Genomic DNA, 26149 nt, shown 5'->3' on the forward strand with positions numbered 1-26149 from the left:
TCTCTTCCCCAGTCCTATACCAGATGAGAGTTTACCACTCCAGTTCAAGGAAAGGCTGTCTCAGGAGAGCCAGACTCCAGTTGTGGTGCACAGGCTTAGCTGCCCTGTGATAGGTGGGATCTTAGTTCCCCTGCCAGGGTTCTAGAGATTGTGCATCTCAATGAAGATCCCCCGTGCTACAAGCAAGACCTGACTCAGCCAAAAAAAGAAGCAAGCAAGCCTAGGCTACCTTCCCACTCCAGCGAGTTCACAGAAGGTAACCTCGTAAAGAAAATCCACTCTCCTGGAAGTCCTTCCCCCATTACCACAGCCTTAACTCCTATAATATGACCAATTTATAACATTGGTTCCAAAGACTGGATCAAATTTGGCATAGACTCTCAGATTTGTTTAGGACAAGGCAAAAAGCCAGCCTGGGACTTTACTGGTGGTCTAGTGATTAGGAGTCTGCCTTCCACTCCAGGGGATGCAGGTCAGGTCCCTGGCTGGGGAACTAAGATCCCACATGCCACAGGGCAACTAAGCCTGTGCACCATGACTAGACTCTGTGCACGACAACTAGAGATCCCCGTAACAGAGCCCCCGTGCTACAACTCAGACCCGACGCAGACGGAAAAGGGGAAAGCAAGCCTGGGCTGCCTTCCCACTCCAGCGAGGTCACAGAAGGCAACCTCGCAAAGAAAATCCACTCTCCTGGAAGTCCTTCCCCCATCACCACAGCCGTATTTTTTGTACTATAAAATGACCAATGTATATTTGCAATGAGGTACAATGTAGTCTCATATTTAAGATAATCAAAAGCCCACAGGCTTCACCATCTGCGACATCTTCAAGATACCAAGGTAAGTGGAACCTGTGTGGAGCAACCAAACTGTCAGAGTAGACTCAACAACGTGAGAGAAAGGCCAGAAGGGTAAACACTCAAGTGATGTGCAGTGCAGCACAATGAGCTTCATAAAATGATGCAAACTGCTTATGTACAAAACCTCTTTGAGTCCTTTATTAACATTTGGGGATGTGCCATACGTATAATTAACAGCATCACACCAGCTACAGAAGTACAGATAACCAAGAATGTACTTCGGAACAAGGATCTCAGAGCAACTTACGGTGTTGCCTGCTCTGCACCTCCACAAAAACCCAACTCTGACACACGCAGGACAGACAATGTAACAGTTTCACTTTGAAATGGTTCTTTAGAAAATGACAAGAATTGGCAGTTCAAACCCTTTAGAGTGAGATGTGGCAGGTCTTTCAAGTGCCATGGCACTGCTTTAGAAGGCCAGCGTGGGCATCTGAAGGTCAGACAGAGTAAGAACCGACTAGGGCGAGGGGAAGAGGTTTGATTTTCAGTGTACAGAGAGAACAGATGGTCCAAGTGGATACTTTCAGTTCAGGCTCAGTATGGGTCCTGCAGGAATCCATCAGATAAATAGTTTATCAACTGGAAGGCTGAAAAACGCCAGCCTGTCACCTGTGTCACTGATTCCAACCGGGAGACCCTGTTGCAACAGGAGTCAGGCACGATGCAGTAAGCGTAAGAGGGAGACGCCTGAAAGAAGACTGGAGTCCACTGTCGGATCAGTTCTGACCCTTCCACATCACTGGATGTTCTGGGTCCCTCTGCTTTCACGTGTGAACTAAGGAACGCTTTCCTTCATCTCAATGTTCCACTTTGAAAATAACCAACCCTTCCCCCACCCCCAACATCATTCTCCATAAATTCTTTTTCCAAAGTCCTGATTCGGGGTCTAGACTTTTTCCTTTCGCTTCAATTTTGACACCTTCTTGACAGTCCCATTCTTGTTTAGAAGCTTCAGGACACGATCTTTATGATCTAAAACTTTAAGCATGGAGTCTCTGGCCTCACTGATTTGATCCATCACAAGTTTACACCTCTGCATATTTCCCTGAAACAAAAGACATGACACCATCCATCAGCAATCTTCAAGACAGCGTGGCTTTTAAAGAGCTTCCCACCTTTGAACTGAGCCATTTTGAGGCTTTCACATAGGAAAAAAACACTTTACTGTTTCTGGATAATGCAGGCTGAAGAAAATAATCGGTTTTTACCAAAGATATTAGTGGAGAGAGGGGAAGGGAGAAATAAGGGGAGGGAAAGGGCTCCTTCAAACCTGTATTAGTTCATTTATTCGGTGTAAATCATCATCAGTTGCTGCTTTTTTCTTTGGGATAATCCCTTCCTGCAGGTTGGTGAGTCTTTCGTAAACATCATGTTCTAGATTTGTCTGCAACAAACAAGAAGGAGGGAATCATGACCTCAGAAATACTTTTCTTCATCAAACGCAGGCAAAAAACCCACCTTGAATCACCTGTGTAAACTGGTATCAGGTCTGTCTGGGTTATAAAATCATTTCTCCCAATGACTAAGATACAGTACAGTAAGGAAAGTTAATCAACAATTTACATCACAATTGGCCATAATTCAGAGTATCTTCTAGGATAACTCTTTTTTTGGCTGCACCACACAGCACGTGGGATCTTAGTTCCCTAATATATCCAACCTGACCTCCTTGCAGTGGAAGCTCAGAGTCTTAACCACTGCACCACCACGGAAGTCCAAGGATGGCTTTTAAATTCTCCCCTAAATTCCCAATTTCTCTGAAAAACATGTCCATAAGTTCCATAAAAATATGCTTTTATGCTAAATTTAAACCTAGCCATGGCACTACTTAAAAAAAAAAAAAGACCATGTTCTTCAGATCATGGCTACTCCAAAGACAGAAAGACTTCGTGAGATTATTTTGCTCGGCTCCTCTTTACCTTGCTGAAGGAAGGAGTCTTGCCCAGGGGTTATGGAAAGGGCTGAACACAGAGCGCACTGGACAGATGAGATCAACAGCAGTTTACTCTTCAGTATGCTCGCGGCCCAGGGGAGGAGGACACTGCATGTCATGGTGAACCACAGGGGGGTGCCCTCCATGACAGAGAGAGCAAGAGGGAACAGGTAGGGGCTGCAAGAGGCAGGCTCTGTAGTGCAAGAGTACGTGGCGCCCCCTGGTGCCCCCAGGAGGACATCACTGGCTTATCTGAGTGTCTCGAGCTGGAGGAGAACTGAAGCCCACTGCTTAGGGAGAAGTGCGAATATGCCTTACTCCCACAGTGAGGAGCAGTCAGAACGGGTTGACAGGCCCCCTCTGTTTCAGATGTCACAGCAACACATAATATGAACCTTAACTGTAGGTCTTGCACACATAAAAACTCCACCATGATCCATGTTAACTGGGAACGCTTCACAATCACCCCTAAAGAAAATGCTCTATGAACTCAGATGTCCTCAGCAGGACTAACAACTGCTAGAGTGCCACCTACCAGCTGTAGCAACTGGGCTGCACAGAGGTGAACCTTCCAGCCTTGAGCACGACACGATACTCCTTTCTGATTAGCTATTTCCTGCAGCATAGCTTTCTTCTCCTCTGGAACCATAAAAAAAAAAAAAAGTCACTGAGAATGTAAGTCACAATATCAATAAAAGCTCTTTTGGTTCACTCCAGCAAAATAAGACTTACTTTGCTAATCTAATGAGTTCAAAAGAGAGTAAGCTAATACTCTAAGGTTTTAAGTGAGGGAAACAGTTTTTAGTGGGTTGGAGCCTTGCTCATGCGTGATGTCTCCAAGCATGTGGAGAGTCTGGGCATTAAGCTTAAAAGCTCTGTGGTGTTATCTAGATCTTGGAAGAAATCATAGGACTCCAACTTGAGTAACATTTAAATTCAGGTGGAAAAGTCCACAAATCAGCACTGTAGTAAAATAAATATGAACTTTATCATTTAGACTGGGGAAAGACAAACTAGGACTGAGGGGCACCTGTCAGAGGTGAGTTTAGACGTATCTGTGAAGTTTTAACATTACTGCTCACCAGGACTTAAAATGGATTTACACATTACATGGATAATCACAAACTATTTTTTAAAAAATTACCTTATTGAAAAAATCAATATTTTTTTCTGTTTAAAATTTTGGCTGCACTGGATCTTTGCTGTGGCACTCAGACTTTCTCTAGTCGCAGAGCATGGGCTCTAGAATGCGTGGGCTCGGCTGTCATGCTATGTGGGATCTCAGTTCCCCACTAGGGACTGAACCCTCATCCCCTGCATTGGAAGGTAGATTCTTGACCGCTGGTCCACCAGGGAAGTCCCTAAAAAATTAATCTTGACAAAATCCTATCTATATATTTGTCAAATGCATAAGACCAAGACTGAACCTTAATGTAAACGATAAACTCCGGGTGATGATTATTTCAGTGTAGGCTCACCAAATGTGCCACTGCGGTGAGGAACGCTGAGAGTGAGGGAGGCTGTGCGTGTGTGGGCACAGGGGATGGGGGGCAGACACGGGACATCTCTTTACCTCCCGTTCAATTCTGCTGTGAACCTAAAACTGATCAACTTTACTTCCTAGAATAATTAACAACAACACAAAACCCCCAAACTTATCTGGTAGGCAAAGATTAGCAAGAAAGTAATTTAAAAATCTTAAACTTTTTGAGATAATTATTGATTCATATGCAATTGTAAGAAATAATACAGAGAGGTCCTATGTATTCTTAATCTGGTTTCCCTCAGTGGTAGTATCTGGCAAAACCGCAGTGTAACATCACAACCATGCTACTGACAAAGTCCACTGACTCTCTTCAGCTTTCATCAGTTTTACATGGTCTTGTGTCTGTTGTTACGAGCATTATAAAAAAACTTTTCAGCTCAAAATAATTAGATTCACAGAAGCTGCAAAGATAGTATAGAGATATATCTGGTAAGAGACCTGTATTTAGAACATAGGAAGAATTCTTACCACTCAACAATAAAGACAAATGAATTAAAAAGGACAAAATATCTAAACACACATTTTTCCAAAAAACATATACAAATTGCCAACAAACATGAAGATATTCAACATCATGAGGCATTGCTGCTGCTGGTGCTAAGTCACTTCAGTTGTGTCCGACTCTGTGCGACCCCATAGACGGCAGCCCACCAGGCTTCCCGGTCCGTGGGATTCTCCAGGCAAGAACACTGGAGTGGGTTGCCATTTCCTGTTTCAATGCATGAAAATGAAAAGTGAAAGTGAAGTCGCTCAGTCATGTCCGACTCTTAGCGACCCCACGGACTGCAGCCTTCCAGGCTCCTCCGTCCGTGGATTTTCCAGGCAAGAGTACTGGAGTGGGGTGCCATCGCCTTCTCCGTCATTAGGCGTTAGGGAAATGCAAATAAAAACTGCAGTAAGTACCATTTCAAACCCCTTAAGATGCCATAATAATAATAAAAAAAGAGTAAGTGTTGGTGAGGATGTGGAAAAATCAGAAGTCGTATGCATTCCTGGTGGGAAAGTAAAATGTATTTGCTTTGGAAAATACTCTCAGAGTTCCTAGAATGTTAAACATAGTTACCAAACAGCCCAGAAATTCCATTCTTAGGTGTATGTACAAGAGAAATGAAAACAAATGTTCCCACAAAAATGTAGACACAAATGACCATAGGAACAGTATTCATGACCAAAAAGTGGAAACAACCCAAATGCCTACTGAGTGATGAATGGATAAATAATATGTGGTATACATCCATAAAATAGAGTATTATTTGGCAGGAAAATTGACTGAAGTCCTGATACATACCATACGGATGACTCTTGAAAACATTAAATTAAGTGAAATAAACCTGTCACAGAAGACTGCATGGTATATGATTCTGTTCATAGGAAATGTCCAGCAACGGGAAATTTAAAGAGATGGCAAGTAGATAAAAGAGGTTCCTAGGGTTGGGCGTAGAGAGGAGTGAAGACAGCAGGACTGGTGATGACAGCTAAGGGTTGTACTAATAGTTAAGGGTTGTACTTGTTGGGCTAATGAAAATGTTTTAAAATTAAATGTAGAGATAAACAAGCAACTTTGTGAATACACTAAGAATCACTGAATTGTACATTTTAATAGGTTAATTGCATGCTACATGAATTATAGCTCACTAAAGCTTTTGTTGGGGAAAAAAGATAGTAACGAGAGGTCCAGTATTCCCCTTTACCCAGTTTTCCCTCACTGTTTACATCTTAGTAACTGCAGTACAGTTATCACACCCAGGAAATTGCCACTGATGTAAAGTGAGTATATGTCATATATCATGTGTAAATTTATGTAACTGCTATGTCAATCGAGGTTTAGAGCTACTCACCACCACGAGAGACCTCCTGTGCCACACCTTCATGGTCACACCACCCCTTGCTTACGATTAACCCTTGATCCACTCATTTCTTCTCTATGTGTATAACTTTGTCACTCTGAGATTATATAAACAGAGTCGCACGGTATGTGTCTTTTTTCCGGGGAAGGGAGGGGGTGCATGTTTTGAAAATTGATTTCCCCGTAAGCCTAAGCACAATGCCTAAGCTGCTGCATAATCAATAGTTCTTTCCTGTCCATTGCTGACAAGAGTCAACGGCTCGTTTGTTTAACTGTTTGATACCATCTGTGTTGTTTCCAGCTCTTGGCTAATACCAGAGATGCTGCTATGAACACCTCTATCCAGATTTCTGTGTGGACAGAGGGTTTTCATTTTTCTGGGATAAATGCCCAGGAGGGCAACTGTTGGGTTATATGGTAAGTGTATGTTTAGTTTTTATGAAACTGCCAAACTGTTTTCCAGGGTAGCTCAGTAATGTGTAAAAGACAGCTGAATTGCAATACGACAATGTTCTGCTAAGCAGCTTCCCCAGTGGAACTGGAGAAATTAAAAAAACACCTTTAAACCTCTGGAAAAAGGTCCTAAGGGCAAACAGCAAGGCAGAAACATCTATTCAAACAAATCTACTAAAAGGTGAAAGACCAATAGGTCTGTGGCATTTGAACCAAGACTGATCCCTATCTCCTTCTCCCTCTAGCTTGGAAGGTGGAGACTCTGTTCCAGATTGCTATAGCCCCAAGCACAGGGTTCCCTCTTCCCCAGTTCCCAAAAGGAACAGGGCATTTCCCATCCTGCTCCCTGTTGCTGAGGCTAAGTCTCAGGTCCTGAGTCTAGTCGACATGTGGGGGTTCCCTTCTTTTGCTTAATCCCCACTTGTAGAAGGGAGACTGTACCTTAGGCAAGGTGAGCTGAGAACACTGGAGCCCAGGAGCCCTTCTCCTGGCTTGTGAAGTGGTGCATCACCCTAGGAGAGGCAGGCCACGTGGAAGACAGGCTGCTCCCCATCTCCCCTCCAATGAGCACTCACCTGCTAAGTTGCCATTGGCCCACCCCCACCTCCAGAACCCTAGGCTCAGAGATTCTGCCTGGAGAAACAAACAGGCCATAAAACAGGAAGCTTCTAATCTCTTCCCAAAGGAGCTGGCTCCAATTTCAACAGAGTGTGAAGTTCAAACCTAAAGGTGCTCCCATGAGCAGTGGAGGGTGTAGATAAGGCAAGTGGGAGGAAATGTGCAGACACAGTGAAGACACAGCCTAAACTGTGGGCTGACCCATTTGCAGGAGAGAACAAAGAGCAAGAGAGCTGGCAGGAGCTCTCCTTGGGGTCAGAATGATTATCAAACACTGACCTCAGAAACCATTCTGGCAAGGAGCTACAATACGACTGGATTAGTTTGCAGAGGAATTTGTGTTTAAGGGCAAATTCCAGCACTGTGTTCTTAATAGATCAAATGGCAAGCAATAAGTGGGGTTTATCAGTTGAACGTGGTCAGGGGAACAGGAGGAGAGAAGCCTGCCCATGCCACTGTCCTCCCACGGTGGCTGTGGGTATACTCAAAGCTCTGTCTCCCCAAGGAGTAACATCAGAGGCTTACCACTTGGTGGTGCTGGTGGGGTGGAGCTGATCAGACTTCACTAAAAGAATCCAGCCAGTCACTAAACAGCTAAAAATGCAAATAACTATAGCGGGTCTTTGAGGAGGCAGCGAGACCAGTACCTGGAGTCGCTACATTATCTAAAACGTCCAGTTTCCAACAAAAATTATGAGGCATTCAAACAAACAGGGAAGTATGACCCATACATGGGGAAAAAGAAATAGGCAGCAGAAAATGCTCGATAAGAGTGACCAGATGTCATATTTAAAAGATTTCAAAGTAGCCATTATGAATAAATTCACAGAATGAAAAGAAAGTATGAGTGAAGAAGTAAAAGAAGGGATGATAATCATGTCACATTAAACAGAGTATCAACACAGAGACAGAAATTGTACACCGTTAAGAGCACCAACAGACTGGTTCCAAATAGGAAAAGGAGTACATCAAGGCTGTATATTGTCACCCTGCTTATTTAACTTCTGTGCAGAGTACATCATGAGAAACGCTGGGCTGGAAGAAGCACAAGCTGGAATCAAGATTCCCAGGAGAAATATCAATAACCTGAGATATGAAGATGACACCACCCTTATGGCAGAAAGTGAAGAGGAACTAAAAAGCCTTTTGATGAAAGTGAAAGTGGAGAGTGAAAAAGTTGGCTTAAAGCTCAACATTCAGAAAACGCAGATCATGGCATCCGGTCCCATCACTTCATGGGAAATAGATGGGGAAACAGTGGAAACAGTGTCAGACTTTATTTTTTGGGGCTCCCAAATCACTGCAGATGGTGACTGCAGCCATGAAATTAAAAGACGCTTACTCCTTGGAAGGAAAGCTATGACCAACCTAGATAGCATATTCAAAAGCAGAGACTTTACTTTGCCAACAAAGGTCTGTCTAGTCAAGGCTATGGTTTTTCCTGTGGTCATGTATGGATGTGAGAGTTGGACTGTGAAGAAGGCTGAGCGCTGAAGAACTGATGCTTTTGAACTGTGGTGTTGGAGAAGACTCTTGAGAGTCCCTTGGACTGCAAGGAGATCCAACCAGTCCATTCTGAAGGAGATGAGCCCTGGGATTTCTTTGGAGGGAATGATGCTGAAGCTGAAACTCCAGTACTTTGGCCACTTCACCTCATGCGAAGAGTCGACTCATTGGAAAAGACTCTGATGCTGGGAGGGATTGGGGGCAAGAGAAGGGGATGACAGAGGATGAGATGGCTGGATGGCATCACTGACTGGATAGACGTGAGTTTGAGTGAACTTCGGGAGTTGGTGATGGACAGGGAGGCCTGGCGTGCTGCGATTCATGGGGTCGCAAAGAGTCAGACACGACTGCGTGACTGAACTGAACTGAACTGAAGAGCACCAATGCATGTATAATGGGGTACCAAAAGGAAAAGAGATAAAGGAGAAGAAATATTCAAAGAAAAAATGACTTAAGATTTCTCACATTTACTGAAAAACAGTAATGTATATATCAGGAAGCTCAAGGCTAACTCCAAAGAAGATACATGCATACAGATGTATCAAAGTAAAAATGTTGAAAGTCAAAGCTAAAAATATCTTCAAAGAAGTAAGATAAAACATGATGCATCACTTACAATATAATCCCATTAAAATCAACAGCTGACTTCTCAGGAGAATCAGTGGAGTCTAGAAGGCAGTGGGGTAACAATCAAAATGCTCAAAGGAATGTATAAGAAATTTAGTTTCTCTACATCCTCAGCAGTATGTGGCATTATTAGTATTTCTAATACTGTATTTCCTTATTGATTTTGTCTGGATGATCTGTCCATTGATGAAAGATGAGTGTTAAAGTCTCCCACTATTATTGTGTTCCTGTCAATTTCTCCCTTTATGGCTGTTAGTATTTGCCTTATATATTGAGGTGTTCTATGTTGGGTGCATGTATCATTTACAATTGTTACACCTTCTTGGATTGATCCTTTGATGATTATGTAGTGTCCTTTGTTTTCTGTAAGTCTAATTTTGCCTGGTATGAGTACTGGTACTCCAGCTTTCTTTTGATTTCCATTTGCACAGAAAACCTTTTTCCATTCTTTCACTTTCAGTCTGTATGTGTCCCTAGATCTGAAGTGGTTCTCTTACAGACAGCAAACTCAGGGGCCTTGTTTTTGTATCCATTCACCAGTCTACGTCTTTTGGTTGAAGCATTTAACCCGTTTACATTTAAGGTAATCATTGATATGTATGTTCTTACTGCCACTTTGTTGTTTTGGATTGTTTTCCTAGTCTTTTTTCTTCACAGGTCTTCTCACAGGTCTTCTTTTGTTCTCTTGTCATTTAGTGACTAACTTTAGCGTTCTGTTTGGATCCCTCTTCTAAGCGTGTATCTACTGTCGACTTTGTGGTTATCCTGAGATTTTGATACAGCAGTCTATATACAGACAAGATTGTTAATAAGCTGCTGGTTTTTAAATTTCAAATGCATTTCCAATATCCTGTATTTGTGGTCTCCTCACAACTGCTGGTTGTGATTTCCTACCTTTATTGTACATTTGCCTTTGCCAGTGAACTTTTCCATTAGCAATTTTCTTATTTTTAGTTGTGGTCTTTTCCACTTAGAGAAGTTCCTTTAGAATTCGTTGCAAAGCTAGTCTGGTGGTGCTGAATTTTCTCAGCCTTTACCTGTATGTAAAGCTTTTGATTTCTCCATTGAATCTGAATGAAAGCCTTGCTGGGTAGAGTATTCTTGGTTGTAGGTTCTTTCCTCCTACACTTTAAATATATTGCACCATTCCCTTCTGGCCTGCAAAGTTTCTGCTGAGAAATCAGCTGATAACTTTATGGGAATTCCCATGTATGTTACCTGTTGTTTTCCCCTTGTTGCTTTTAATGTTTTATTTTTGTCTTTTTGACAAAAATTACTATGTCTTGGTGTGTTCCTCCTTGGGTTTTTCTTGCCTGGGACTCTGCTTTCTGGAGTTGGGTGACTATTTCCCTTCCCATGTTAGGGCAGTTCTCAGCTATTATGTCTTCAAGTATCTTCTCAGGTCCTTTCCCTCTCTCTTCTGGGACCCCTCTAATGTGAATGTTGGTACATTTAATGTTGTCTTGAGCTCTCTCAGATTGTTTTAATTTCTCTTCACTCGGTTTTCTTTCTCCTGTTTTACGGCAGTGATTCCCACCGTTCTGTCTTCTAGATCACTCATATGTTTTCCTGCTTCAGTTATTCTGCTATTGATTTCTTCTAGTGTAGTTTTCATTTTAGTTACTGTGTTGTTCATCTTTGTTCTTTAGTTCTTCTAGGTCTTTGTAAAACATCTCTTGTATCTTCTTAATCTATGCCTCTATATTTTTTCTGTGCTGGATCTTCTTTACGATCATTATTTCAAACTCTTTTTCTGGTAGGCTGCCTGTCTCCACTTCACTTGGTTGTTCTGGGGTTTTATCTTGTTCCTCCGTCTGGGACATGTCCCTCTGCTGTCTCATTTTGTCTAGCTTCCTGTGATTGTGGTTTCCATTCTGCAGGCTGCAGTACTGTGGTTGTTGCTTCTGCTATGTGCTCGCTGGTGGATGAGGCTAAGAGGTTTGTGCAGATTTCCTAATGGGAGGGCCTGGTTCCTGCCAAGGGGTGGGTGGAGCTGGGTTCTGTCTCTCTGGTGGTCAGGGCAGTGCTCAGAGACTTAAGCTGTCTGCTGGTTGGCACTAGTGGTAAAGAACCTGCCTGCCAATGCAGAAGATGCAAGAGAGTCAGGTTTGATTCCTGGGTCAGGAAGATCCTCTGGAGTAGGAAATGGCAACCAAATTTAGCATTCTTGCCTTGAGAATCCCATGGACAGAAGAGCTTGGAGGGCTATACTCCATCAGATCACAGACAGGACTGAAATGACTTAGCACAAGCATGAGCTGGTGGGTGGAGCTGTGTTCCTGCCCTGTTGGTTATCTGGCTTGAGGCATTCCAGCACTGGAGCCTAGAGGTTGCTGGGGGTAGCTAATGGCAGCTTCTGGGAGGGCTATCCCAATGAGTACTCCCCAGAACTGCTGCCGCCAGTATCTTTGTCCCTATAGTGAACCACGGCCATCCCCATGTTTAATTCCCATGGGTTGAAGGTTTTTCTGTTATCTGTTATTGGTTTCTAGTTTGAGTCTATCATGGCCAATGAAGATACTCTGCTGCTGCTGCTGCCAAGTTGCTTCAGTCATGTCTGACTCTGGGCAACCCCATAGATGGCAGCCCACTAGGCTCTGCCGTCCCTGGGATTCTCCAGGCAAGAACACCAGAGTGGGTTGCCATTTCCTTCTCCAATACATGAAAGTGAAAAGTGAAAGTAAAGTCACTCAGTCGTGTCCGACTTTTCACAACCGCATGGACTGCAGCCTACCAGGCTCCTCCATCCATGGGATTTTCCAGGCAAGAGTACTGGAGTGGGGTGCCATTGCCTTCTCTGAAGATGCTCTACATGATTTCAACTCTCTCCAAATTGTTGAGGTTTATGATCCTAAATGGAGAAGGCAGTGGCACCCCACTCCAGTACTCTTGCCTGGAAAATCCCATGGATGGAGGAGCCTGGTGGGCTGCAGTCCATGGGGTCCCAAAGAGTCGTACATGACTGAGTGACTTCATTTTCACTTTTCACTTTCATGCATTGGAGAAGGAAATGGCAACCCACTCCGGTGTTCTTGCCTGGAGAATCCCAGGGATGGCGGGGCCTGGTGGGCTGCCGTCTCTGGGGTCGCACAGAGTCGGACACGACTGAAGTGACTTAGCAGCGGCAGCAGCAGCATGATCCAAATAAGGTCTATGTGCATCTTGAGAGAATATGTATTCTGCTGCAGTTCAAGTGTCCTATAAATGTCTACTAAATGTTGGTTTGTGGTATTCACTTCTTGCATATTCTTGCTGATTCTCTATCAAGTGCTTCTATCAATTGCTGAGACGAGTATGTTGATGTTCTAACTATAACCACATATTTGCTTACTATTTCTTTCAGCTGTTTTTGCTTCATATTTCTGAAGCTCTTGGGTTTTGCTGACTATTTTTTAAATCAGTATGTAATGCCTTTCTTCATTTCTGGTAATTTTCTTTCCTCTGAAGTCTATTTTATTTGATATTAATATAACCACTCTTTTAAAATCAACGTTTGCAACGTTTGGTCTTCCATCCTTTTACTGTCACTCTATGATACACTGTATCTGAAGCTTCTTACGGACAGAATATGGTTGCATCTTTTTTTCATTCTCTCTGCCAATCTGTGTGTTAATTGATATGTTAGATTATTTACACTTAAGATAATTACTGATATGTAAGGCTAAGTCTGCCAGGTTATTATTTGTTTTCTGTTTGCTTCCTGTGCTTCTTGCCATTTCTTTTTTTCCTTTTCTTCAAGTGAATTACCTGTTTTCAGTATTCTGTCTTTACTTGTTTATACAAATATGACTTTACAGCTTAGGCAAAACAGTTCAATTAAAGTTTAATAGTCAAGAGACTTGGCACAAAATGATTAATACATACATATTTGAACAGCAGATTTAGGAATCATCAATATTTTCAGCTGTCAAATTACCTTGAGATAGCTTATGAAGAGTGAATTCCAATAAGCAATAGGTATTTTCTTATAAGCCTTAAAATGTTACTAGGGAAACTGTAAATATTTTCCTGCTACAATATGGAATTCTGTGGTGTGAAGAAATGTTTGGTGGCTCATATCCTACTTTCACCAAAGGCCCACAGCCTCTGATTTCTCTTTGGAAGTCTCACCCTCTTTTCTAAACTCAGGGTACACTCACGAGGAAGAAAAGCAGGGCAGTGCAGCCACCTCTGTGCTCCCATTCAGAGACTGAACTGTCAGGATCTTCACTCCTGCTCATGGGCTTTAGTCTGCACCATCTAACTTGGACTCATCTTGAGGCTTCAAGGGAACCCTCGGAGAAGCTTCTAAATACAATTTATTTGAGGGAATAGGAAATATGGCCAATTCTCTGAAAACTCACACTTCTCTATGCAATGATTATATTTGAGACTAATAACACTTAAAGTCTATCCACAGAAATATTTGCAGATTCAAGCAAACTGCTATCATCCATTTTCACTGTAAGTGTGTTTATTAGAATGTTATTCTCAAGTTCAACAACCACAAAAACATTTACTGTGTGCTCACACTAGATCATCCCACATATGTTTGAACAAATGTTGAACAAAAGATCTTTTGTTTCACATATGTTAAACAAAAGGCCTTTTGGAAAATACACTTTCTAGGGCTTATGCTGAATGTACATCTGAGCAGCCCGGGACTACTGTGGTCTATGTCCCATAACAATCTAGTATAGCTCCTCCTCAACTACTTTAGGGGCTAAGGAGGTCATCTGTCACTACCTGGGGAGTGGCAACACAGTAGTCTTATTCATTAGACTGTGTTCTCAGTAAAGTACATATAGCTTTCTACAGCAAAGGATAATTCTCCAAATTTTATGCTCAACTGTATATTATGCTTAAGAGTAAACAATAAATTTATAACAAAACTGACGGGGTTCTTTTTGAAGCTGGAAAACTGTGATTCTGTCTTTTCATTCTACTGTGACTTTAACACAGCTGAATGAAAAACCAACTGCATGAGTCAACACTAACCATTTCTGGCAAAACTGACCTTTGACCCGGACATCACTGTACCGCTGAAAGTGGTGGTAAGCAGCTTTCCAGGGGTTCCGATAGTGACGGAGCAAAGTAATGGGAGGTCTTGGACGCACTGGGACATACCTTACACCTTCTTCATCTATTTAAACGAGAAGAAAAAGAAAACATTATATAGCTTACTATATATTTGCAACAATATTTCCTGGTACAATTTCTGCAGATGAGCTGTAAGTGAAATAGTTACTGTAAACAGCCTCAGGGATAAACTCCTAGCTTAAGTGGGAAGCTTTCCATGACCAAAGTTAACTCAAGTGAGCATTACCAATATACTCCTTGGGAGGAGACTTGCGCTTCTCTGCCTTCACCAGAAGACTCTTGGCAGTGGACTTCTCGTCATCAGTGCTGTTTGTCTCCATCATATCCCCTTCTTCTGTTGAAATCACATGCTGCTGCTTCCGAGGCTTTTTCCTTGGCGAAGCACCAGGGGGTAAGTCACTTGTAGGCATGGACAGGTTGTTAGCCAGCAATGCAAGAGACGGAGACACGGTGTTGGTAGCCAGAGGAGGAACTGCTGTCATAGGAAACAGGGTGCACGTGTATGAGAACCCAAACACGGTGGAGAGTGTCAGCTGACTTCCATCAGAGAGAGCGTTAACAAAGACAGAAAAGACAGCCAATATCTACACGTGCCCAGGACGCTGCTAAAGCACGCTAACTGCGGCAGAGGTTGCCTGCTGCTCTCTGACGCCCCACACCTTCATCTCCCTTAGTACAAGGTGCTCCTCACCCTGAAATGGGCACACTGCCACTCAGCTGAAAGACTATATTTACTAGTTTCTCTTACGGTATGGTATGGCTATTTGAAATTAAAATTCTAGTGCTTTGCAGAAATTTTAAGAACTTTCCTTAAAAGAACGAAGGCTTTACCCACTCCGTGTCTTCTTCCTGTGACCCTGGAACTCAGATGGGATAGCTAGAGTTCCAGCAGCTATCTTAAGTCAAGAGCATTAGGGTCAAATTCTAGGGGTGGTAGAAGGCTGGATCCCTAAAGATTTTATGGAATCCACATAACATGGCTGGACTGTCTGCCCCAGGATTCACTTCAAGAGAAACAATAAAAACTTACATGTTCAAGCCACTATTTTTCAAGTCTTTCAACAGTAATTTCTAGGAGATAACCCATCACCTCATATAGGCTTCAATAATAATCTGGGTAAGCGGACAGTATTGCCCCTCAACTTAATGATGGGAAATGCGGCACACACCGCACAGAGAGTGATGGAGAGCTGGGTGGTGAGAGAGGCGGTCTGGCTTCAGAGCACAGCCAGTCCAGTGCCTCCAGACAAAGAGCATGCTAAGCACAAAGCCAACAGCGTTTGTTTGGGCTTGTATGGGTCATATATCTGGTGACTTGCAATTCATGATAAAAGCTCACCTCAACTCTTCTACTGTATCCTTGGTCCGTCCTTTCCTTCTACCATTCCTCAGCCATCCATTCCCAACAGTCACAGCCTCAACTCTGTCATCTAATCTCAATCTCTAACATCTGACTTTCCAGTCAAAAGCAACTCTCTTTCCATGTCATTTCTCTTAGCAACTCACCTCCAACAATTCTTATACACCATTAAGAACTATTTTCCATTAACCACAGTAGTTTTTTTGCTGTCATTCATCCCTCTAATATCTTCTCTTTCTGATCATTGGGTTTTAGCTCTCCTATCAATTTTATTTATTCACTTACTGTCCCTTCTCATGCTATACTGCACTCACTGAACAAAAAGCACAGCAGGTTAAACCCAACTCTCCAACTAAGTCTACAACTATGCAGCTGAGGGCAGCCAGAGGAAAACACACAGCAATGCAAACAGGCCTCCTGACAGCAGGCCGGCACTGCTGCTGGAAGATCCTCCCGCATCTGCCAAATCCATTTGCCCTCCACACTTCCCATACTGCCCTTTCCCTCAGCTAATGCCTATGCTTTCTATTTGACAGAAAAACACAGAAATCATCAGAAGGAAACGTCCATAAATTCCCACCACATATACCCACTCACTTGCACGGTGACCAGGCACTTCCTTTCTCTCTGTGCTTTCAGGAAAGGCAGATTCCTTCACATTCAAGGTAGGTCCCACCCACTCTCATCTCCTCAGACATCGCTACAAGAATTCATCTTTTTCCTGCATCATCAGTTCTTTCCTCTTTATTGGCTCATTCCCATTAACATACAAAACTTATTTGTCCTGTCTTAAAAATAACTTTGGGGCTTCCCTGGTGGCCCAGTGGTTAAGAATCCACCTGCCAATGCAGGGGACATGAATTCGATCCCTGGTCTGGGAAAATCCCACCTGCCACAACTACTGAAGCATACACGCTTAGAGCCTGTGCTCCACAAGAGAAACCACCACAGTGAGAAGTCTGGGCACCATAAGGAAGAACAGCAACCAGAGAAAGCCCACGTGCAGCAACGAAGACCCAGTGTAGCCAAAAAGAAAACTTGGCATCATTTCCCTTCAGTTATTGGCCTTCCTTTTTCTGGTGCTTTATAACAAGTCCCTCAAGTGCTGTTTATACTCAATGTCTCTCGCAGTTATCTCCCAGCTTTCTCCTGAACCCACACCCCACCATGCTGTGGCCCAATATGATTACATGGCAAATGCTCTTCTCAAGATCTGCATGACCTTCATGTTGTTATACCCAATGGTCGCTGCTCAGTGCTTACCTTACTCTATCTCTCAGCAGCTGTAACCCTTGTCCTGGCTTTCCAGGACATCACACACTCCACGTTTTATTCCTATCACTCCAGCCTGTCCATTTAGTCTTCTTTGCTGGTTTTGGACTCCTCCCTTCTGAAAATGGTGCAGTGCCCCAGGGCTCAATTTACAACTACTTCTGTTTCTTATCAGCACTCATTCCTCAGATGATTCTATCCATTACCCAGCCAGGCTCATGGCTTTAAACATAATTCATACATATAATGGCAACTCCCCAATTTACACCGGCAACTTAATTTTCTTCTAAAAGCTAGGCTTACAGATCAGACTACTTGATGTCCACTTGAAAGTCTAACTCAAACTCACCAGAGCAAAAACTAACTCCTAATCTCTCCCTACACAATGGAGTCCCCCTGCTGTACTGAAAATGAGGGTTTCCAGTTTTGTGTTTGTACTCGGTCTCTCCGTCATGTCTGACTCTTTTGAGACTCCACGGACCGCAGCCTGCCAGGCTCCTTTGACCATGGAATTTTCCACACAAAAATACTGGAGTGGGGTGCCATTTCCTACTCCAGGGGATCTTCCTGACCCAGGGATCGAACCTGTGTCTCTTGCGCTTCCTGCAGTGGCATGTGGATTCTTCACCACTGTGCCATCTGGGAAGTCCTATGCTTCTAGTTACTAAGATCAAATCTTTAGTTTCCTCTGATGCTGTTTCTCATGCACAATATCCCTCTTTAAAGAAATCCTCTCAGTTCTTCAATAAAATATCTATACTCTCACCACGTCACACCACTGGTACTGCTACTTCCTTGGCTGAAACCTTCACTGGTCCTTGCTGTTAAAGCAGTAGCCTCTAAACACATCTCCCTAATTCTAATCTTGTTCCCAGCCTTTTTTTCTACAGAGTAACCAGAGTGGTCTATTAAAAACAGAAGTGAACTCAAGTTCCTCCTCTCCTCAGAACCCTCTCATAGCTCCCAGCTCCCTCAGCAAAGTTAAAGTCCTTCCAGAGGCTCCTAAGCTCTCACAGTCCTGACCCGTATCTCTGGCCTTCTCTCTCCCACTGCCCTCGCTTACTCAGCTCCATCTGTCAATGCCTCTGTGCTATGTGTTGAGCACAAGAGGCACATTACTATCTTAGGCTTTTACATTTACTGCTTTCTTAGTCTGAAATGCTTTTTTTCCAAATACTCTCATGGCCAGCACTTCATCTCTTCAATGTCTCTACTCAAAGATCATTTCTTCAGTAAAGCTTTCCCTTTAAAACTCTTAAAAAAAAACCACACCTCCAGCCCTAACTTTCCCTTACATTTTGTCCTTTATTTTACTTTTTACCACAATAAACTGTGGAAAATTCTGAAAGAGATGAGAATACCAGACCACCTGATCTGCCTCTTGAGAAACCTGTATACAGTCAGAAGCAATAGTTAGAACTGGACGTGGAACAACAGACTGGTTCCAAATAGGAAAAGGAGTACGTCAAGGCTGTATATTGTCACCCTGCTTATTTAACTTATATGCAGAGTACATCATGAGAAATGCTGGGCTGGAAGAAGCACAAGCTGGAATCAAGATTGCCGGGAGAAATATCAATAACCCTAGATATGTAGATGACATCACCCTTATGGCAGAAAATGAAGAACTAAAGAGCCTCTTGGTAAAAGTGAAAGAAGAGAGTGAAAAAGTTGGCTTAAAGCTCAACATTCAGAAAACGAAGATCATGGCATCTGGTCCCATCACTTCATGGCAGATAGACGGGGAAACAGTGGAAACAGTTGCTGACTTTATTTTTCTGGGCTCCAAAATAACTGCGGATAGTGATTGCAGCCATGAAATTAAAAGATGCTTGCTCCTTGGAAGCAAAGTTATGACCAACCTAGATAGCATATTCAAAAGCAAAGACATTACTTTGCCAACACAGGTCTGTCTAGTCAAGGCTATGGTTTTTCCAGTGGTCATGTATCGATGTGAGAGTTGGACTGTAAAGAAAGCTGAGTGCAGAAGAATTGATGCTTCTGAACTGTGGTGTTGGAGAAGACTCTTGAGAGTCCCTTGGACTGCAAGGAGATCCAACCAGTCCACACTAAAGGAGATCAGTCCTGGGTGTTCATTGGAAGGACTGATGTTGAAGCTGAGGCCACCTGATGCGGAGAGCTGATTCATTTGAAAAGACCCTGATCTGGGAAAGACTGAGGGCAGAAGGAGAAGGGGACGACAGAGAATGAGATGCTGGATGGCATCACTGACTCGATGGACAGGAGTTTGAGTAAACTCCGGGAGTTGGTGATGGACAGGGACACCTGGTTTGCTGCAGTCCGTGGGATCGCAAAGAGTTGAACATGACTGAGCGACTGAACTGAACTCTTACTAGAATGTAATCTTCAAGAAGATGGGAGATGTGCATGATCTGTACAAAGTGCTTGGTGAAAAGCCTGACAGAACCAAGGCTGGTGCTGAGCCCTACAATTTGAGGAAGAACTAGGGTCAGATTCCTAGTATGGAAAGGTAAGAGGAACTGTCTAGAAGGGTGACAGAGCAGATGAACAGCATTTCATTTCCCCTCCGGGGTGACCCATAGCATCTTTCAACAGAAGTGCTGAAGTATCATAGGGTGTTACCATAGGATGTTTTATGGCATTATAAATGAAAATAAATAAGCAAATAAATACACAGCAGATTTACAAACTGTAGGCACAGTATGACTATGCCTCTTAACTGAACGAATGTTATGGGAGGTGGGGGCCTTCATGCCGAAATGGTAGAGGGTTAATAGTAGGTAACTACAGCACAAAGTGACTTGCTTTTCACTTTGGCTTTGTCTGTATTACATAAATTTCATACACTGAATGTTACTTTTATAGTCAGGAAAAATAAGACTCCACAATAAATTATGAAAAAAACAGAAAACAGGGACTTCCCTGGTGGTCCAGTGGTTAAGAACCTGCCTTCCAATGCAGGGGACATGGGTTTGGTTCCCTTGGCAGGGAACTAAGAGTCCACATGTCACGGGGCAACTAGGCCATGTGCTTCAATGAAAGATCTGGCAGGCAACAATGAAGACCCTGAGTGCCACAACAGAGATCTCGTATGCCTAACCAAGGGTCACAGCCAAAAACCCGCCCCAAAACAACAAAGAACCCAACAAACAAACAAATGCCTGGAAAATCAAGCAAACAGAAAGCAAGCCTCTCAAGTGACCTGCCTTTCTACAAACTGGAAGTTTAGAGTTGAGAAGAAAACAAAAAGGGATAGTGGTACTTTTGAGATTTTACTAATCATAAATGTTTATCAAGAGACTAATTTTAACAATGCAAATCTTACTTTATTGCATAAACAAAGGCAAAGCATACTGGGAGGTAATCAATCATAAATTAATCAGCATTTAGCTATAATCACACTGAGAAATGGAGTATCATCTGCCTTATCAATCAACAAGGATGTCACACTCACCTAGCTCTCCAAGATAACCAGGAAGGAGAACTGTATCTGTGGTTTGGCAGCCGTTAGGCTGCAGCCACTCCCTGTGGTGAGCACTGAGGAAAAATGAAGGATCCTGGCCAGAGAGAGCTGAGATACGTATGAAAGGAACGATTTCAGTGAGCCCAGACTCTCTGATCTTCCTACACATAGAAAAGCGCTAAATTCCTTAACTTGAGATATCTGGTTTTCTTCAATTCACAAAAATATTTTCACAGTTCAGACCACCTGTCCCGTGTTGCAAACTTCTATATAACCCGATTCCTCCCCCTGCCTCCTTAGAGCAGTTCTTTAAGGGTCACTTGAGATGCTGTCTCCCAGGCTAAAAGTCCTAAAAATTTCCACTGAATAAAACATAACTCTCAATTTTTAGATTATGACTATTTTTTAAGTTGACAGTATTGTGATCCTCTTTATATGGTAATACTTCCTTAATGAATATAAGAAGCTATGTTTAAAAATACTCTTGGGGAAACAATCTTTTCATTGATTTGGGTGAGGAATAAAATTAGTTACAAAAATGGCAGCAATATGGTTTTAAGTTTGGAAAAGGATGCTTTCTTCTATTTATTAAAAACTAATGAAATGGAAATTTCAAGTGGGAATCTAGGAGTCAGGCTTCCAGACTGAGGGTCATACAAGAGTTTGGACTCTTGAGGAGAGTAAGAAAAGGGGAAGAAGCAATTGCCAGCAAAGAGTATCCTACAAATGAACTTACCAGAAACTGGCCTCATGATGTCCATTGGTTCCACTTCTTCTTTAACTTTTATCTCTGGTACAGGAGGGCCCAAAACAGAAGATAGACTGCCACCCACGGCTGCTGACGGTGGAGGGGCAGCGGCAATGGTAGTGATGGGTGGAGTGATGGGAACTGCTCCAGGAATGGTTGGAAGGGCGACCGCTGGTTGTGATGGGGGACTAGCTGCTGCAATCATAGTTGGAATGGCTGGTGGAGGCTGCTGAGTGGTGGGTGGGACTGCAATGGTGGGCTGATCACTATTTTGACTGGACATGGTCTCCATAGACACAGTGACTGGAGTGGCCATTGATACGTGGATTTCTGACTTGGGTTTGGCACTGAAAAATAAAAGCAAAGATGATGTAGCAAACAACAGAAAATTTACTTAACTTGGATTATCTCAGACGTGAATATTTGTCCAACACACAGTACAACTAAAACTCTATTCCTTGATTTTAGAAGTTGAACTTTAAGGTAACTTTTACAGGGAATTCAAGTTTTAGAACCATTGCCATCAAGTTTTTATAGGCAGTAATAAAATTAACTTAGAAAACAAAGAGCAGTTTAAACAAATTACTGAAAGTCATTTCACTGAAAGGCAATCAGTTTTCATCAAGGTAGTGTATTTTTCCCTCCAAGAATTTGTTACTGTGTATGTTGCCTTGGGAGCTTCAAAAATTGAGTAGATGCAAAACAATACAAATTGAGAATAACTTCCCTCCACTTTGCATACCCAGCCCTCTACCCACAGGCACCACTCTTATAACCTTCCAGTATATGTTTCATCAGAGATACTTCAGACGTCTACAAATATACTGTTCAAAAATGTATTGATTTTTGTCAGCTTTATACGACAAAATTAATGTCCTTACAAATTCTTCTCAAACATTTTTTTAAGTCAAATATTTCATTTAACAGCTGTAAAAGTTTGCCTATTTATATTACTACTACTGAAAATGCAAAAGTATCAAAAGCAACACAAGGTAATACACTCAAGCTCAAGGCCAAAAACAATTGGACTTGTATAGGCAAAAAATTCAATATTGACTGAGACCTCAAAAAATGAACTAAACAGGAATCAGAAATCTAAACGCAAAAATGTAAAACCATGAAACTTTCATGATCAGAGTTCTTAGACATGATACTAAAAGCATAATTCATAGAAGAAAAAAAAACCAGATAAATTGGGCATCATCAAAATTCAAAAAGTCTGCTATGTTAAAGACCATTACAAAAGGTTGAAAAAACTAGGCACAGATTGAAAAAAAAAAATACCAAAAAACCATCTGAGGGGTGCATTTCAGGACACTGCATTAAGTAAAATAAGCCAATCACAAAGACAAAGACAGCTGGCACTCTATATACCTGGCAGGCTCCACATCTGCGGATTCAACCAGCAGGAAATGGAAAATATTCAGGGAAAAAAAATTCCACAAAGCAAAACTTGAACTTGCTGCATACTCGCTATGACTTACGCAGCAACGACACTGTATGTATTTAAGTAATCCAGAGATGCATAGGTTACATGCAAAGACTGTGCCATTTTATATAAGGGGCTTGAGCTTCTATGGATTTTGGTATCTGCAGTGGTGTGGGTTATGGAAACAATGCCCCAGGGATATCGAGGGGTGATTGTACTGTAGGACTCCATTTATATGAGGTACCTAGAGTAGTCAAATTCATTGTAAAAGAAAGCAGAATGGTGATTTCCAAATGTGCACTCATCTCCTGGGGGAACACCAAAATCACAACTAGCTGCTGAACAACCACTGACAAGAGGATGTTTGCATCAAAAAAACGATACCCCATGTCCAAGGACAAAGGAGAAGCTGCAGCAAGATGACAGGAGGAGCGCAATCATGATAAAATCAAATCCCATACCTGCTGGGTGGGTGACCCACAGACTGGAGACCCACAATACCAAAGAAGTTCTCCCACTGCAAAGGATCTAGGCCCCACATCAGACTTCCCAACCTGGGAATTTGGCAAAGGGATGGAATCCCCAGGGAATCCGACTTTGAAGGAAAGTGGGATTTGATTACACAACTTCCATAGGACTGGTGAAAACGGAGATGCTTGTAGGGCACAAACAAAACAATGTGCGCACCAGGACCCAGGGGAAAGGAACAGTGACCCCACAGGAGACTCGAGTCAGACCTGCCTGTGAGTATCTGAGGGTCTCCTGCAGAGGCATGCATTGGCAGTGGCCTGCCGCAGGGACAGGGCACTGGCAGCAGCAGTCCTGGGAGGTATATGTTGGGGCAGATCCTTTGGAAGGTAGCCTTTAGCCTTACCATAGAGCCTGTCTGACTCCAGGACTGGCCCGCCTCAGGCCAAACAACTAACAGGAAGGGAGCACAGCCCCACCCACTAGCAGACATTGGATTAAAGATTTAATGAGCATTGTCTTGCCCATCAGAGTAAGACCTAGTTTTCAGGAAGGTTGCACAAGCCTCTTATCCTTATCCATCAGAGGGCAGACAGAAGAATCAAGTGCCACAATACCACACCTTGCAGAACAAAAACCACATCACAAAAAGCTAACAAAAATGATCACAAAGATCACAGCGTTGTCTAACCCAATGAAGCGATGAGCCATGACATCCATGCAGGGCCAACCAAGGTGGAGAGGTCATGGTGGAGAGTTCTGACAAAACATAGTCCACTGGAGAAGGCAACAGCAAACTACTTCAGTATTCTTGCTTCGAGAACCCAATGAACAGTATGTAAAGGCAAAAAGATACGACACAGGAAGATGTGTGTGTGTATATATATATATACACCCCAGGTTGGTAGGTGTCCAATATGCTACTGTGGAAGAGCAGAGAAACAGCTCCAGAGAGAATGAAGAGGCTTGGCCAAAACAGAAATGGCACTCAGTTGTGGATGTGTTTGGTGGTGAAAGTAAAGTCTGATGCTGTAAAGAACTATACTGCATAGGAACCTGGAATGTCAGGGTCATAAATCAAGGTAAACTGGACATGTCAAGCAGGAGATGGACCAGAATGGGCAAATTTAATTCAGATGACCATGATATCTATTACTGTGGGAAAGAATCCCTTAGAAGAAATGAAGTAGCCCTCATAGTCAATAAGAATCTGAAATTCAGTACTTGGGTGCAGTCTCAAAAATGACAGAATGATCTTGTCTAATATCCTTGGTTATATCACTGCTGGTGCTTTAATTTTGCTTCTCATAATCATTCTTCCTTGTATTGTCAGGATTCTTCGGCAGAACATTCAGAAGCTCATGACTGAGCTGCATCTGGCTGTTTTAAAAAATAAAAAAGGGGGAAATGCCGGTGGAGCTGGCGGTGAGGAGCTCCACTCATGGCAATGGTCATGAGGAAGGAGGCTCGGCATATGCAAAGGGGGGATCAAGCCTCAGGAGTTCCCCCCTGGAAATTCTCGAGCATCTACCCCCCAAAACCAGAGTCTGCCTACTTTCTGCTTTGTGCTCGCACCTACACCTCTGACTTTATGGGGGGCTGTCCCCCACTACCTCTCTCTGAGGTTAACTTATAGCTCCAGTTAATAAAGTTCCTGGGTGTGATAGTGTTTCAACCTACAAACTCCTTTGGAAGTCCTCTAGCCTGCATGAATAGGTTTTTTCTGGCCACATGTGATTGTTCGGAGCCTCCCAACTGTGAGAGGCAGGAGATGTTCTAAACTGTCTAAATACAGATTCCTTTGAGCAGTTAAAAGATTGATTAGAAATTGTATTGGTGAAGGGTTTTTCACTTGTTGGGCCAATGTTTGCTGCTAAGTTTCCATATCCCTTACCTGCTGTGTCCCTGGCAGTGTATTGATTTTGGTGTAAGTAGTAGCTTTAATGTTTGTGACCTTGGACCCTTGAGTTAATTCTTTTCTTGTTATAGCCCACCACACCTTTGCCCTGTAAGAATGCAACTTTATCTAATGCTTTTGGAGGGTGGTGCTTGAATTAGTCAAGCACCTTTAGAGAAAAATAAGTTTTCTGAAGAAAGGGTCTTAAAATCTTAACAGGCCTCTGGGCCAGAAGATGATGCAAATCACCTAAACTTTTGCATATGTTAAGTTTGCAGGAAGAAAGCCTGGCATACTGCATGACTCTACCCCTTCCCCCATTATCCTCTATGCATAACTTAAGGTATAAAAACTACTTTGGAAAATAAAGTGCGGGCCTTGTTCACCGAAACTTGGTCTCCCCATGTCGTTCTTTCTCTCACCTTCTGGCAGAATTATTCAGCCTCTTTTCTCCACTGAATTTCCTCACTGAGCTATCCTTATTTAACCACTCTTTATATCTTTAATTAACATTTAAGTAAGCTATTGTTTCCTGATTGCCGAAGCCGTCTCCCCTTCGAAACCCCTGGATCCACCGGGGCTGGACCCCGGCAGTAAACCATTCAATATCACAGTAATCCAAGTCTATGCCCCAAATACTAATGCTGAAGAAGTGAAGCTGTACAGTTCTACAAAGATCTACAAGACCTTTTAGAACTAACACCCCCCCAAAAGTCTTTTCATTGTAGGGGATTTGAATGCAAAAGGAGGTAGCCAAGAGATACCTGGAATAACAGGAGCTTGGCCCTGGAGTATAAAATGAGGCAGGGCAAAGGCTAACAGAGTTTTGCCAAGAAAAAACACTGGTCATAACAAACACCCTCTTCCGTCAACACAAGAGGTGACTACACATGGACATCACCAGATGGTCAATACTGAAATTAGACTGATAATATTCTTTGCAGTCAAAGATGGAGAAACTCTATACACTCAGCAAAAACAAGACATGGAGCTGTCTGTGGTTCCAATCATGAGCTCCTTATTGAACAATTCAGGTTTAAATTGAAGAAAGTAGGGA

At 42.8% G+C, this 26149-nt stretch overlaps 1 protein-coding gene across 5 annotated transcripts in view; it reads right to left on the reverse strand.

Moving 5' to 3' along the window:
- Positions 1 to 975: 975 nt before the first annotated feature.
- The window catches only part of SAP130 (Sin3A-associated protein, 130kDa), a 77408-nt gene continuing 52234 nt past the window's right edge, over positions 976 to 26149 (reverse strand). For all 5 annotated transcript variants that reach the window (XM_010837950.1, XM_010837948.1, XM_010837947.1 and 2 more), the window contains 6 exons: positions 21287 to 21645; positions 14700 to 14948; positions 14391 to 14516; positions 3334 to 3437; positions 2136 to 2249; positions 976 to 1910 (listed from right to left, as the gene is read on the reverse strand). In XM_010837950.1, coding sequence (XP_010836252.1) covers positions 1752 to 1910; positions 2136 to 2249; positions 3334 to 3437; positions 14391 to 14516; positions 14700 to 14948; positions 21287 to 21645 — 1111 coding nt within the window. In that variant the 3' untranslated portion in view covers positions 976 to 1751. The remainder of the gene's footprint in view (positions 1911 to 2135; positions 2250 to 3333; positions 3438 to 14390; positions 14517 to 14699; positions 14949 to 21286; positions 21646 to 26149) is intronic.

This window comes from Bison bison, unplaced genomic scaffold (genome assembly GCF_000754665.1).
Source record: "Bison bison bison isolate TAMUID 2011002044 unplaced genomic scaffold, Bison_UMD1.0 scf7180017864088, whole genome shotgun sequence".
Classification (NCBI taxonomy): domain Eukaryota; kingdom Metazoa; phylum Chordata; class Mammalia; order Artiodactyla; family Bovidae; genus Bison; species Bison bison.